We start from the raw sequence: 14,979 nt of genomic DNA, 5'->3' as shown, positions 1-14,979 counted from the left end.
TCTATTCTGGGCTTCCTATTGATTGAAACATGCTCATTAGTTGCTAATAAGGAAACTATTCAACCAGCTTTTCCCTCTCTTAGCTTCTCCCCTACCTTTCCCTCCCTGATTAGCTCCTGTTTTTAAAAAGTTGGTGGTCCTTTCAATATGTTGATTCTTGAAATGCCCAAGGGTGCATGCAGACAGATTACAGAATGAGAGCCAATAAAATCTGGTAGCTAAACATAAATCAATCAATGATTCAACAAGCATTTAATAAGGAGTCGCTACGTGCCTGGCACTGGCTAAGTCTGAACAAAAATGGGGCAAAACCAGCCCCTGTTCTCAAAAATCACATATGGCAGTGGAGGAGACAATGCACACAAGGGCAGCGGTGGCCAAGGAAGGAAGCTGTAGTTTGGGGGGGGCACAGGGACAGCGAATATAGCCATGAAAGGGAGCTGATGGACACGGAGGATTGGACTAGATGGCTCCTAAGTTTTCTTTGAGCTTCAGAGCTATGATCCTATAGACCTAGGATAATGTTATCAGCCCTTATCATCTAGAAATTCTGCCTTCTGTCCAATCCAAATGCTTCACTCTGCACTTAACCCTGTGGCCTCTTATTTTGAGAGAGGAAGTGGAGGAGAGAAGAAGGATGTATGAAGCCAGACACTGTGCTAAGGCTAAGCACTTTTATAAATATCACCTCCTTCATCTTCACGACTTGATGAGGTAGTTGGTATTGTGATTCCCATTTTTCAGTTGAAAAAACAAGCTGACAGACATTAAGTAAGAGTCAATAAATATTTAAGTGCCTACTGTTATGTGCCAGCAACTGTCCTAAGAGCCCAGGATTCAAAGAAAAGCATAAAACAGCCTCTGACCTCAAGGGGCTCACAATCTAAGGGGAAGACAACACACAAAACGTGATAAGGGGGCACGATGAAGTCTTGCAGCCAGAAAGGGAGGTGATGAGAGGAGGTAAGAATTTCAGAGTTGATTTCATCTGACAGAATTGTGTTTCTGGAGATCATGAAGTCCAGGAAAGCAGCAGCTAGATAGGAAATGATGAGATGAATTGCCAGAGAACCCTTCTTATGTGGTAGAGGATCGGGGAGGAGATCTTCAATATCCACCCTCCATTCTGTCTAATCAGAGGGAGGGAGGTTGCTAAGGAGGTGACAGTTTCAGAGTTGATTTCATTTTGTAGCATAATGAGTTTCTGGAGATCATGAAGTCTCAGGTAAGCAGTTAGGAAGGAATGACTAAGTGACTTGCCCAAGGTCACATAGCTAATAAGTTGGAGGCAGAATAGGAATTCAGGTCCTCCTGACTCCAGGTACAAGAGCCTATCCCCTAGACCTCCTGGTTGCCTCCCATACAGAGATCTTTTGTGCAGACAGACGGGATGGAGTAATGGCTAGAGAGCTAACCTCAGAATCAGAAAGACCTACTGACTAATATAGGCCTTGTGGTCCTGGACAAGTCATAAACCTCTCAAGACTCTAAGCAACTAAAACTATAAATGGTAGAGGTGGCGGCCTAGATTTGCAAAGGGAGTCTCCTTATCCAGGAGTTTCCTATACTAACGAAATTACAGGTCTTGTCTATCCAGTCTGTTATTACTTGGGGCATTTCCTCATATGTGGGCCTGAAAAAAAACTACAGGTGTTAGTTATTCTATGAGTCAGTACCCATTCTTTCACCAGCCCAGACAAAAAAAAAAAAAATTAGTTCAAATCAGAAGTCATTCAAGCATATAGCACAGCAATTAAAGTGGTAACAAAAGGTTTACTTCCTCTCCTCCTCCCCATTGTATACAAGTAGGCAGCGCGCTCCTACAAGTACCTCACTAGCAGTAAAGAGAGGGAGAGAATTCACATGCAGAAAATATATGACAAGAAAAAAACACATGGAAGGCACACATATCTGGAGCTTCTGTGACCAAGACATGTTCTTGGAGGGCACATGTATAGGATCATGTATATGACTGGGATGGCCCACACCTCTGAAGTAGCCATTTTCTTCTGGTGCTATTATCAGAGAGCTCGGTGTCATATATATATATATATATATATATATCCTTCCTCATGTCATCTCTTCTGGATACCTTCCCTGCCTTAGGCTTCAATAAGCTAACCTCTTTAAGAGTTTCTGCTCAGTTTCTGCTTAGTTATCATCAGCTAGGATGTAATAGCTGAAAAGCCTCTCCCTGACTATCGTCCTTTTACTGTTTAGTTGAGGTCTTTGAGCCACCACATCCATCTAAGCAGCCAACTGAAGCTAGCAGAATGCCCCTGACTAAGATTAAAGACTATTCTTTTATTTATTTGGGGAGGCATTTAGAGTTAAGTGACTTGCCCAGGGTCGCATAACTAATAAATGTCCAGTGTCTGAGGCTGGATTTGAAATCAGGTCCTTCTGACTTTAGGGCCAGTGTTCTATACACTGGTCCACCTAACTGCCCCTAGATTATTGTTTTAATTGTCTCTGGGGCTGATTCAGAGACTATAGTTCCCATACAACTATGTAATTTAGGACTAAGATATTCTTTATAACTCCTATGACATCCCTGATTGTGAATCTACTTTGGAGAATCTGACTTTTAAAGGCCCCACAGGAACTGCATGGAGGCTGGATGAACTAGAGCCCCTCAGCGCAATCATTTGGAAGAAGGCTTTTTGTGCGAGATCTAGGAGTTTTAAAATAAAGATTTGATTCGCTCCTATGCATTTCAGCTCCTACAGTTGTAAAGTGCTTTGTAAACTTTGAGATGATGATGATGATGGCAGCAGGTAGCATTTTATATAGTGCCTCCTAAACACCAGGCACTATTCTAAGCCCTTCACAAGTATTATCTCATTTGATCCACATGACAGTCCTATGAGTTAGGTGCTATTATGATCCCCATTTTAAAATTGAGGAAACCAAGGCAGACAGAAGTGAAGTGACTCACCCAAGGTCACACAAGTATTAAGGCAAGATTTGAACTCAGGTCTTGATGACTCTAGATCCAGCACTCCATCCACTGTGTCACCTAGCTGCTATCTAAATGCTAGCTATTATTATTGAAAGAGGAGAAAGAAAAGGAAGTGGCAAACCATTCCAGTATCTCTGACAAGAAAACTCCAAGTGGGATCACAAAGAGTCAGACACAACTGAAACAACCAAACAACCACGATTATCAAATTAGCTTCTTGAACCTGGGAAGAGAAAATGAGAAAATCCACTCACAAGACTTTTGTTTCCTAACAAGATTTTATTAAGGGATATGGCCTCAAACCCAAGAAGATCTGGTTTCAAATGATAAGTCCTGGCTGTACATACTGATATATACTGATCCACACAGATACGTTCTGGCTATGTGACCCTAGATGAATTACTGGACTCAGTGCTTAGGACAACTGTCTGAAGACCCTAAGTTGCAGAGAAGGTTCTAGTCTGCTTTGGTGGAGGGAGTTTCCTCACCTGGAAGTTCCCTATGTGAATGAAATCACAGGTCCAGTCCCTTACCCTGTCTTTAAAGGAGAACTGGAGACATGATGGGATCCTTCACAGATGGTTTCCTAGCTTTCTGTCTTTGAACAGGGCAAGTCTCACATATATTCAGGATGCTCCATTTTCAGAGGTTCTGCGGTGGTGATTGGTAGGGAAGCAGTGTGTTACCTGTCATTTAGACTTGCTTATACTTTGGCACCTTGGTGGTGCAGTGAATTGAGTGCTGAGACTAGACTCAAGAAGACTCAAGTTCAAATCCAGCTTCAGATACTTACTAGCTGTGTGATCCTAGGCAAATCATTTAGCCTCTATCTGCCTCAGTTTGTTTTTTTTCATCTGGAAAATAGGATTCAGAATAGCACCTACATGATTCCATCACTTAGTAACACACAGTATCTCAGGAAGTTCCTTGGGGCTCTTCAGAAGAAAGACATGGTGTAAGTCCTCAGTTTTAATGTATTGTTACTAACTTGAAGCCTTCCTCATGTAATTTTCTCTTCAGTGATGAGAGAGAACACCTAGTCACTACCTTTAATAAACTTGAAGATTATTATTAGGTCCTCTGATCTTCACTTCTTAAGGCAAAAATAATCAAAACTATCTCCACTAGGGTTGTGGAGGATCAATTGAGATGGTGTTTGTAAAGCACTTACCACAGTACCTGGCACATAGTAGGGCCTTAGTAAATGCTTATTCCTTTCTCTTCTAGATCTATGCTCTGAAATTGTGGACTTTTGATGAGGCAGAGAAGGGAGAAGGAGAGGTAGAGAGAGAATCTGACTCCTCTGGCTGCCTTTGGGCCTCTTCTAGAGATGGAGGCCAGTTCTTACTGGCCTCAGCACCACTTGTACTTCTGACCAACTTTCCCTGTTCAGGTGGTTAGGCCTGGAATAAAGGGCAAAGGTATCAAAGTTTGTTCATGACCCAAATTTCTTATTTGACTGAATTTTTCTAGGCCAGGTTCTAGCCTCTAAACCAATGGTTTCTAAACTTTTTGGTCTCAGGGCCCCTTTACACTCTTAAATATTATTGAGGACTGCAAAGACCCTTTGTTTATGTGGCTTATATAACTATGGATATTTATCATATTAGAAATTAAAATGTCATTAGTTTTATTAATTATTGAAATAGTTTTGACTATTTTGACCCAAAGAAACATTGAAAGTGTCTCAGGGACCCTTCAGGGTTCCCTAAACCACACTTTGAGAACTGCTACTTTAAACTGCTGTGGACAGAGCAAACAGGTTAACATTCTGTCAGGGACTTTTGCTGATCAATTGATAGATTGCGATGCAATTGCCCTGTCCAAGAACAGGTCCTAACCCACAGGCGGTGAGGTGGACCTCATTCTCAACATCTTTTCTGATTGCTATGCCAATGAAAGTAAGAACCAGGACAAAAGCTAGGTGAAGAAACCAAGGGAATCAACTTCCACACCCTCACCATCCCACTCCACCTCGCTACAGCTTCTTTTATGAGGCTTCTCTCCCAGCAATTAAATCTCACTGCTCTTTTATTTGCTTCTGCCTAGGCCACAGGCCTGTTTCTCTAAAACTTTTTATTGAACAGAAGTGTTCCCACTAGAAGGTGCATGGCACAGAGGTGTGCTGGAGCCAGCTCTTAGTGGCTGGAGAGAACTAATTGTTGAATATTTATTTGAGAACATTTACACCTTGGAAATAGACAAAAGCTACAAATCAGGCTTCATATATTGTTTTATTATCTAGACCTAATGAACCAATGAAGAGGCTGTTAGTAGAGCATGTTAAACTTAAAAATAGGTTGTGCCTTTTCAGAGAGCCCATTATTAAATATCTGCCTGCATCGAGATGCATCACTTGGAAAGCTACATTTCTGCCCTAGCATAAACTTTACCAGGAGATTCTATCACTTAGTAATATAGTATCTCAGAAAGTTCCCTGGGGCTCTTCAGAAGAAAGACACGGTGTAAATCCTCAGTTTTAATATGTTTGTTACTGTCTAACTTGAAGTCTCCCCTTGCAACTTGAGGCCAGTTCTCATGTTTTCTCTTCACTGATGAGAGAGAACACCTGGTCACTACCTTTGATAAACTTGAGGATTGTAATTAGGTCCTCAGATCTTCACAAAAACAAAGTAATCAAAATTATCTCTGCCAGTTTATGGCTTCCTGAAATGTGCCATTTTCTAACCTTTTCATCAAACTTTATGTGGATCAAATGCTTTCTGGTCATGACTCATCATTCCTCCTTCTGGTCATCCCTCCCAGAATCCCTGAGAAGAAGGAAACTGAAAGAGCAAAATGACCTGCTCAGGGCTCACATAGTGAATCAGTGGCAGAGATGGGAATAGAATCCACAACCCCTGTCTCTATCTTTTGCTCTGCCTACTATGGAATACTGCAGCTTTAAAAACTAAAAGACTCTTGTGGAAAGCTTCTTGTGACATCTGGGATCTGATGCAGCCATAACGCCTAGAAGAGACAGGCAGGGGAGCTCTTTATAAATCTATAATGGGGACCATAAAAAGGGAGAACACAGGCAAAGAGGCACAGGGGAAGGAAGGAGAGAGAGACATAAAAAGAAAAGTCAGAAAGCAGAGTGCGAGGCAGAAAGGAGGTATTAGATAAAAGGGAAATGTAGCTATGGAAACATCATGAGACCAACCTGCATCCACCTTCTACGACGTGGGAATAAACAGTTTCTTCTATCACTTGGAACTAACCCTGAAACAAGCTCCTACTTAGGATTTTAAGTGCTGGCTGCTCCTCCCAGGACTCTGGCATCTTTCCTACAATGCTTTGTAACATATTTGAGCCATTTATCATTCCAAACTGTATAGAGAGGATGTTTCACGTGGTATTTTTCATTTTGCATCACATTTCTCAGAAATGGCAATTTCACATTGGTATAGTCCTCTTGAGAATCATATGTACTAGTAGGGCAATACTGGGTAAATGGGGGCATAAAGAATATCTTTTTCTTCCACTTTGGCTTCTGATTTGGGTGGGCGCTAACATTTTAAATATTATCCATCCATCTAGAAATGTATGTCTGGTTCATTTGTTATGTGGACTTTCTGGACCTGTGAAATTCAAATTGCCAGTAAGGAAACCTCTCTACTGCTATAAATCAGCACCTTCAATGCCATTTCTAGTCTTGGGCATTTGCCTGGGAGGAGAATGAGAATTGGTATGATTGCTCATGGTCACACAGACACCGAGGTGGGAGTCTGAACCCAGATCTTCCTGATGCAGATCAGTTAACTGTCCATGGTGCCTAGTCGCCTTCCCTGTTGTTTGTCACTAACAGGGACTGAGCTTGTGATCTCCTAAGTGGAGGGATCTCTCTCTACCAAAGCAGGTTGGTATCTTCTCTGCAACTAATAGTCTTAGAGAGCTTCCTAGGACATGGAGAGGTGAAGTGATTTACTCAGCATCGCATAGCCTTATAGACCAGAGAGGGCAATTAGAGCCATGTCTTCCTGGCTCCAAGGTCAGCTCTTTCTGCTACACCCTATAACCTATGACCTGCCTCTCTGTCATTAATCAGTGAGAATCATGAGCTCCACAAGAATTGCAAACCTGTTTATGAAATCCCAAGTGTTCCCATAGGAGACATGGTTCTCTTTGTTTGGTTGGTTTTTTGGGGGGGAGGGGGGCTAGGCAATTGGGGTTAAGTGACTTGCCCTGAATCAGACAGCTAAAAAAGGCAGATTTGAACTCAGATCCTCCTGACTCCTAGGTCAACCACTGTGCCACCTAGCTGTCCCTCCATGGCTCTCCTTTTGCAGAGTCTCATTGTGGAGCAGGAAGAGTTCTTAGAGGTCAGTTAGTCCAATTCTTTATTTTACTGATGAAGAAGCTAAGGTCTACATGGGGAAGTGACTATGTTAAGGTCATGTAGCTCAATGGTGGAAGAACTAGGATTAGAACTCACATCTTCTGATTCCCAGCTCAGTGGATTTCCATTCTATTGTGCTGCCTCTGCTTAGTATCATCCCTGAAGATTTTAGAAGTTTCATATCATTTAGGGTAGAAATGGGCTGGAACACAAGCCCTTCCCAGGCAAGAAATGTTTCATTTTTTGTCTTATATGTCCAGCACTTAGCGCAGTTTCTAGTATTTAGTAGATGTTTAATAAGTGTTTTCTTCCTCTCTCCCTCTCTTTCTTCCCTTTTTGCTTTCCTCTCTTCCTTCCTTCCCTTCTTTCTTCCTCCTTCTTTCTCTTCCTCTCTTCTTTCTTTCCCTCACTCTTTCCCTTCCTCTCTTTCATCTTTTCTAACTTTCCTCCTTCCCTCTTTCTTCTTCCCTCCCTTCCTCCTTTCCTTCCTTCCTCTCTCCCTTCCATTCTCTCTGTACCCCTATTCCTCCTTCTCTTTCTCTCTCCCTCCCCTTCTTCCTTCCTTTATTCCCTTCTTTTTCCTTCCTTTCTCCCCTCCACCCCCTTTCCTTCCTTCTTTCCTTTTTTCTTTCTTTCCTTCCTTCTTTCCTTCCTTCCTTCCTTCCTTCCTTCCTTCCTTCCTTCCTTCCTTCCTTCCTTCCTTCCTTCCTTCCTTCCTTCCTTCCTTCCTTCCATCCTCTGTGTTTGGTAACAAAAGAGCATTTAAAGCTATATACATACCTTTATCTATTCAAAGAAATTTGCCTTAAACTCTTCTCCCCCAAGCAGGGAACTAGGTTCAAATGAGTTTGTTATTATGGTGTAAGATGAATTTTGGTGTCAAGAGAAATGAATATTTTTTCCCTTTACACAAAGTGCCTAGTACATAGATTTGTGGTGGTTGGTTTCTTGGTTACAGTTTAGGGTGTTTTATCCAATCAGATATGGCTAGGGACATGGGCTTGGCAGATCAGATCTACTGTCACTAGGAGAAAGTTGATCACTTCTGTGGAAGGAGAAAGAGAATAGGATGACTTTTCTTGAGTCATTGTGAGTTTTCTTTTCTCTTGAAAAGACCTGGTCTGGCCCTTGCCTGAAGTTAGTGGCATTGTAGTAAGGATAGCCAGGTGGTTTCAGTGGATAGAGTGCTGGACCTGGAGCCTGGAAGACCCTGAGTTCAAATCTGACCTCAAATAGCTTACTAGCTGTGTGACCCTGGGCAAATCACTTGTCTCTGTTTGCCTCAGTTTCTTCATCTGTAAAATGCACTGAGGAAGGAAATGGCAAACCACTTCAGTATCTACCAAGAAAATCCCAAAATGGGATTGCAAAGAGTTGGACATGACTGAAAAATGATGAAATAACAGTATGGATAGAGATAGAACTAGGAACTAGAGCTGTGATTTTACTGGCAACAGGAATTAGGATGTAAAGCCTAATGACTGTGGGTCAGTGCAGGTCTCTGCAAATGGAGTTGCCTAGAGCACTGAAGGTCAAGTCATTTTCCAGGGGTCATACAACCAGCGTGTTTTGTATAGAAAGAGATATATGATATCTCTCTGTAATATAATTAAGCATATTATATAATCAGTAGAACTGGAAAAGACCTCAGATGCCATCTAGGCTAACCCTATCATCTTGTGGATGAGGAAACTGAGGCAAAGAGAAAGAAAGTGACTTGCCTGAGGTCACACAGATAATTAATAATCATAACAATCATGTAGTGCTTCAAAGTTTGCAAAGCACTTTACAAATATTATCTCATTTAATTCTTACAACAATCCAGGTGGCAGGTGCAATTAATCTCAGTTTTACAGATGGGAAACATAGGTTACATGACTTGCCAGGGTCGCACAGTCAGTAAGTATCTGAGACTGGATTTGCATTCAGGTCCAACTCCACCATTCTATCCACCACACCACCTAGCAGCCTATAAGGTAGATCCCATTATTATTTCCATTTTAGAAGTAAGAACTTAAGAAGAGGGTATATGACTTGACCAAGGTCACATAGCTAGTAAGTATCCAAAGCAAGATTCAGACTCCTATCTTCCTGACTTTGGAGTCTGACACTCCATCTACCACACCAACTACTTTCCTCTAGTTTGGCCCAATGTTGTGGGTGAGTCAAAGCATATATAATCTTGGGGAAAGGGGGAGGAAGAGGAAACCAGAAAGCTTGAGTGACCGGGTCATACAGTTTCCAAGTGCTTTAATAGCCTGACTTGATTTCCTCCTCAGGTTGCCTTAGAAATGCTATTTACTGGGGAACCCATCACAGCCCAGGAAGCATTGCTTCATGGGCTGCTCAGCAAGGTGGTTCCAGAAGAGAAGTTGGAGGAGGAGACCATGAAAATAGCCCAAAAGATCTGTACATCAAGCCGGTCTGTTGTGGCGATGGGCAAGGCCATCTTCTACAGACAGCTGACCCAGGACCTGAAGAGTGCCTACCGTCTCACCTCCCAAGCCATGCTGGACAATTTGGCCACTCGGGATGGGCAGGAGGGAATCACAGCCTTTATCCAGAAGCGCAAGCCTGTATGGTCACACTTATAGGCATGAACCACTGGAGGTATCCAGAAGAAATGAAGTCAGCCCAGGAAAGCCCAAACCTCCCCAAGTGATAATAGAATGATACCTTTTTATTTCATTATCTGTAATGCCTTATGTGTAATCTTATGAGTTTGATTTCAGAGTCAGGGCCTTCACTGTGGAATTCTCTTCCCGTCTCCTACATCTGCCTCTAGCTCTCAAGAACAATGATTCATTGTTCTATGAGACCGAGGACATTGTTGAAAAAGTTGAAATTTCTGACTTGAAATTAGTCTGACTGAAATTTATTTCACTTTAAAGATTCTAATTCAATGATGTATGACATCCAAATAGATAATAAAAATGAAACATTATTCAGAATAGTAAAATGTGATGAAAGATTATTGAATACCTACTCTGTTCTACAAAGAATGGACTTTGACATAGTTCAGAGGAACCTGAATGAGCAAAGACAGGCACCAATCTATGGAAAGGATGCAAGTAAATAAAAAAGAAAGATGCCCCATCCTGTTGTAGTTCTACAAGGTTGAATGAATTGACTCTAGTTATCTTCAGATGTGAAGTGAAATGAAACAATTGGTAATGTCCCTGAGATAAGATGTCAGAAGTGCTGGAAATCTCCATACTGAAAATTTCCCTCATTTGATCCCCTGACCCCTGCCCCTTCTCCCAATATATCTTCCCCAGGTTTCAGGTTTAAAATGCTCTCAATCTTTAAAATTCAATAAAAGACAATTTTACTAATAAAAATATTAAAAGAACAAAGTTTCTAGGGGTAAAAAGGATATAAAATGTCCCCTTCCTAAAATCAGTATAGCAGATCAGGAAAGGATGTCCCCAGAGAGCCCAGAGCAAGGGGTAGAGTTTCTAACACCTACTCCCCCAGACAAAACTTCAAATGGCAGAAATTCACCTTCTCCCTTTTTAAAGGGCTAGTCTTATTCACCTGAGGCTAGTTGCCTCCTAGCTTCTAGGATCTAGCATATACAGTATTAGGGCTACCTGTAGAAAAGGGAGAGCTGGGTGACACAGTGGATGGAGCACCAGGCCTGGTGTCTGGAGGACCTGAGTTCAAATGTGACCTCAGACACTTAGTAACTGTGTGACCCTGGGCAAGTCACTTCACCCTGTTGTCCTCAGTTCCTCATTTGTAAAATGAGCTGGAGAAGGAAATGGGAAACCACTCTAGTATCTTTGCAGAGAAAACCCCAAATGGGGTCACAGAGAATCACACATGAGTGAAAAATGACTGAACAGTAAGTAGAGAAAAACCAGAAGATGGAAGGATGGGTGTGGGGCAAAAAGGGAAGTAGGAATAGTAAGGCTGGAGATCTGAATTCTACTCTGTCCCAGCTGCCCTTCCCTGACTCCCAGCACTAAACCAGCAGAGCTCCTACCACCAGTGGATTAATCAGGCTTGGATGATTAGCCTTGCTGTTACCTATGTGGAGTTCCTCGAAGAAGTTAGATCTCATAAATAAATTCAAAAATTCCCAGTCCACAGTTTTGTGATTTTTTTCAAATAATTTCTGTAGAGGACACATAGCTAGAGGAAAAAAAATTAATAAAGTGAAGGATTTTCCTGATTCCTCTGGCAGAGTGAGTAAATGTATCTGTGTAAGAGCCTAGATTGATAGAGTCCGTAGTTCCCAGAAGTCATTGCTCCATTACAGTGGCATCAAGCCCAGGGGTTTTAAAAAGCATTTTATCTTTATATCTGGTATCATATCTCAGAATATCAAAGTGACCTAGTAGACCTACTGAGGCACTTGGTGCTTGATTGGAGAGAAAACAAAAGGTCAAATGTATTTGCTGTTGAGCTTCTTATGATTAAACTGAGAGTGTTTGGAATTCAATCTCAAATCCCCAGGTGAATGAACTGAGTGGTGTTTTTCCCATTCTGACCATTTGATAATTGTACCTTTAAGACAATCTCTTGGGGACAAGTTCATGAGTCTCTGTCAGCCTTTTCATATGCCATTGATCTCCTCAATCTCTGAACCCCTATAAGGTGTGGAATGCTGTAATTAAACCTAAAAGGGCTTCACCCTTATATCACATTATCTCAGTTTCTGACCCTTAAAACTTTCAACTTTGCTGGAGTCTTACTTAAAAGGTACATCCTTCCATGGGAAAAAACCCAACAGATGAAAAATGTCTATGACACCAGTCATTTCTTTCCTTCTTTTTCTTTGCAAACAGAGTTAAGTGACTTGCACAGGATCACACAGCTAGTAAGTCTGAGGCCAAATTTGAACTCAGATCCTTCTAACTCCAGCACCAGTGCTCTATCCATTGTACCACCTAGCTGCCCCTAACCAGTGGTTTCCAAAATTGAGGATATAACATGATAGATATAAGGTGACCATGGTATAAGGTCAAGCAGTGAGACTAACCATTTGAAGGGTTTAAAGTGGGTCACATCCTAGAACCCTTGAGAGTACAATAGCTAGAGTATTGGGCTTGGAGGTAGATAGATCTGAGTTCAAATTCTGCCTCAAATTCCAAAGACACTGGGCAAGTCATTTAACCTCTCAGTCTCCATTTTTGTATGATGAGAGAATAGGACTTTGTTGCGTGTAAGAGCCTTCTAGCTCTTAAGTCCATGATCTTTGGATCCTATGATGCTCATCACCTATGTCCAACACAGCAGTACCTTCCTTAATTCCCCCAAATGCTCCCTTCCATTCTACCCTCTCCCTCTTCAATGCCATCTCCCCTTTTCTGAGCCAGATTTTCCCCCCTCAGGGCAGGTGCAAACAAACCTTATTGCAAGACAACATAAACTCAGAGGAATAGGGGTGAAGACGTATAAAACTATCTACTTTGTCTTCAAAGCATTTGCAAGCAAGTTGGGAAAACAAACCAAAAATATAGGACTTATTAATAGTAGCTAGCATTTACGTAACGCTTTAGGGTTTGCAAAGTATTTTACATATACTATCTCATTTGATTATAAATAATTGAAGATGTAAGTCACAATTCCAGGCAACAATAGGAGAGCTGTCACACAGCAATATATAATTAATTACATATCATAATTAATTATATATCAATCAATATGTGAATAATTAATAACAATACATAATTAATTGATGACCATAGGTTGGCACAACAGTTTAAAGTGCAGAGAAGGGAGAGATGACGATTTTTTTTCAATGATTTTAGTTTGAATTTGTAGATGTTACGTAACCCTTGTATTTCCTCCAGTAGAAATTACTAGTAAAACTGTTGGTCCACTGACACATTATAGCATGATGTGAATATACTGTACTCTAAAGAGTATGTCAAGCCATTATTAAATATACAGAGCTAGTCAGTTCTGTTCTGACTTAGAAGCCTTTGGCACAAGCCCATAGCCAACTCCAGGCTGAAATTACGCCCAAACAGGCCCTGCTCTCAGGGTCTGTCCCATTCCCTATTGCCTTCATGAACTCATTTGGTCATAAGCCCTTCACACTAGCTACTACTCACCTTTCCAGAGAGTTTATACTATCCCCTTCAGACTCTACATTCCAGTCAAGCTGTTGTTTTCTGAGTTTGGCTCTCCATCTACCTCCTCCAAGTCTTTGGATGTCTTTTAAATGCCTTAGATTCCTTCAGGGTCAGTTTGTGGGGGGATTTGAGGATGGGGAAAGGGATTTTCCTGATTCTCTTTCTTGTTATTACTCACTGTTTCCTCAAATTATATTGTGTAATACCCTTCTATAGAGTAAAAGTTCCTTGAAAACAGGGACTTTTTTATTCTGTCTTTATTTCTGCAGCAACTAACATAATTAATTTTTGGTCCGGACCTGTGATCTCATTGGTTAAAAGGACCTCCCATCAAAGAAACTCCCTCTGCTGGTGCACATCTACTCTGCAATTTGCAATTGTAGAGAATTGCCTGGAGCTCTCACAGGTTAAGTGACTGACTCAGGGTCACACAGCCAGTATGTGTTAGAAGGGAGACTTGAACCTAGCACTTGAACATAATAGGTGCTTTAAAAAGGCTTGATGAATGAATAAGTGACTACTTCTCCATCCAGTTGTCCTAGAATTTCTGAAAGTTCTCCATCATTTTGAGAAGAACATGGCATGTGTACTGTCCTTAAATTCTCCTAGGGTAGTCTGAAAGAAGGGATTTATGAGCTACTGTATCTCCAATCTGTCCCTTTCTTGACATTTATTGCCTTTCTGATGAATGTGAGAGCAGTTTTTCTGTCAACAACTTCTCATTAAGAGCCTGGTGACATTCTTTCTGACTTATTTTGTTCAATATCACATTTGGTCACTGGAAATAGGCAAGATTCTACATGGAGACTATCCATCTCTAGAGCTGCATAAAGCTTCAATAATCCTGCTTAAATACTCCCCCAATATGCTGACAGCTGCCTTGGAGCACTAACAGAGACTTCAGACAAATGGTCTTTAATGAGTAGCTCATCTTTCTGTATCCCATCTCTATCATTCTCCTACAAATAGATTTTGGATTTGATTCTTTTTTTAAAAAACTAGTTATAGAGAACTTGGTGAAATAATCGCTAGGGCTTGCTTTTGAGGACAGATTATATATAAGAATAATAAGACTGACATGAAGAAGGCTGGGAATGACAAGCTAGAAATGAAAATATAAGGCCTTCTTAATGGACTATTTATTTCCTATGCTAAATCTACCTTCTTAAACCAATTATGATCCAGGAAGGGCATTGAGAGGAAACTTATTAAGGTTTTTCCACCAAGCGTTTAATATTAAAATCAAGGTTGGTATTTTTCTCCTATGCCTTCATGCTGAAAGATGAAAATCAAGGATTTAAAAGAAGACATGGACATCAAGTGGGAGAAGACCAAGATTTGAATAAATGGCCCATAGAATGTGTTAACAGAGTTATGATTTGCTGAGTCAGACTTTATTGATAAGTCCACTTACACAAGAACCTTGTTTTTTCCTCTGGTGTACACTTATGAAGACCTCCCAAAGGGTAAACAGGGTCAATAGAAAGAAGGTCAAAATGGAAAGCAAAAACCATGGGATGGTTCCCAGTGGGAATGGAATTGGTTCAGTGCCATTTTGAAAGGCAGTGTGAAGGCAGAAAAACCCGGGTTCA

At 41.2% G+C, this 14,979-nt stretch overlaps 1 protein-coding gene across 1 annotated transcript in view; it reads left to right on the top strand.

Moving 5' to 3' along the window:
* ECHDC3 (enoyl-CoA hydratase domain containing 3) overlaps positions 1-10,260 on the top strand; it is a 45,264-nt gene extending 35,004 nt beyond the window's left edge. Inside the window, exon 5 of the mRNA XM_072653337.1 lies at positions 9,581-10,260. Within this exon, the coding sequence (XP_072509438.1) occupies positions 9,581-9,895 (315 nt within the window). The 3' untranslated portion in view covers positions 9,896-10,260. The remainder of the gene's footprint in view (positions 1-9,580) is intronic.
* The last annotated feature ends 4,719 nt before the right edge of the window (positions 10,261-14,979 follow it).

The sequence above is a fragment of the Notamacropus eugenii genome, chromosome 3 (genome assembly GCF_028372415.1).
Source record: "Notamacropus eugenii isolate mMacEug1 chromosome 3, mMacEug1.pri_v2, whole genome shotgun sequence".
In the NCBI taxonomy this organism is placed as follows: domain Eukaryota; kingdom Metazoa; phylum Chordata; class Mammalia; order Diprotodontia; family Macropodidae; genus Notamacropus; species Notamacropus eugenii.
Note: the sequence above shows the minus strand (reverse complement) of the source record. Positions and strands in the feature narration are given on the sequence as shown.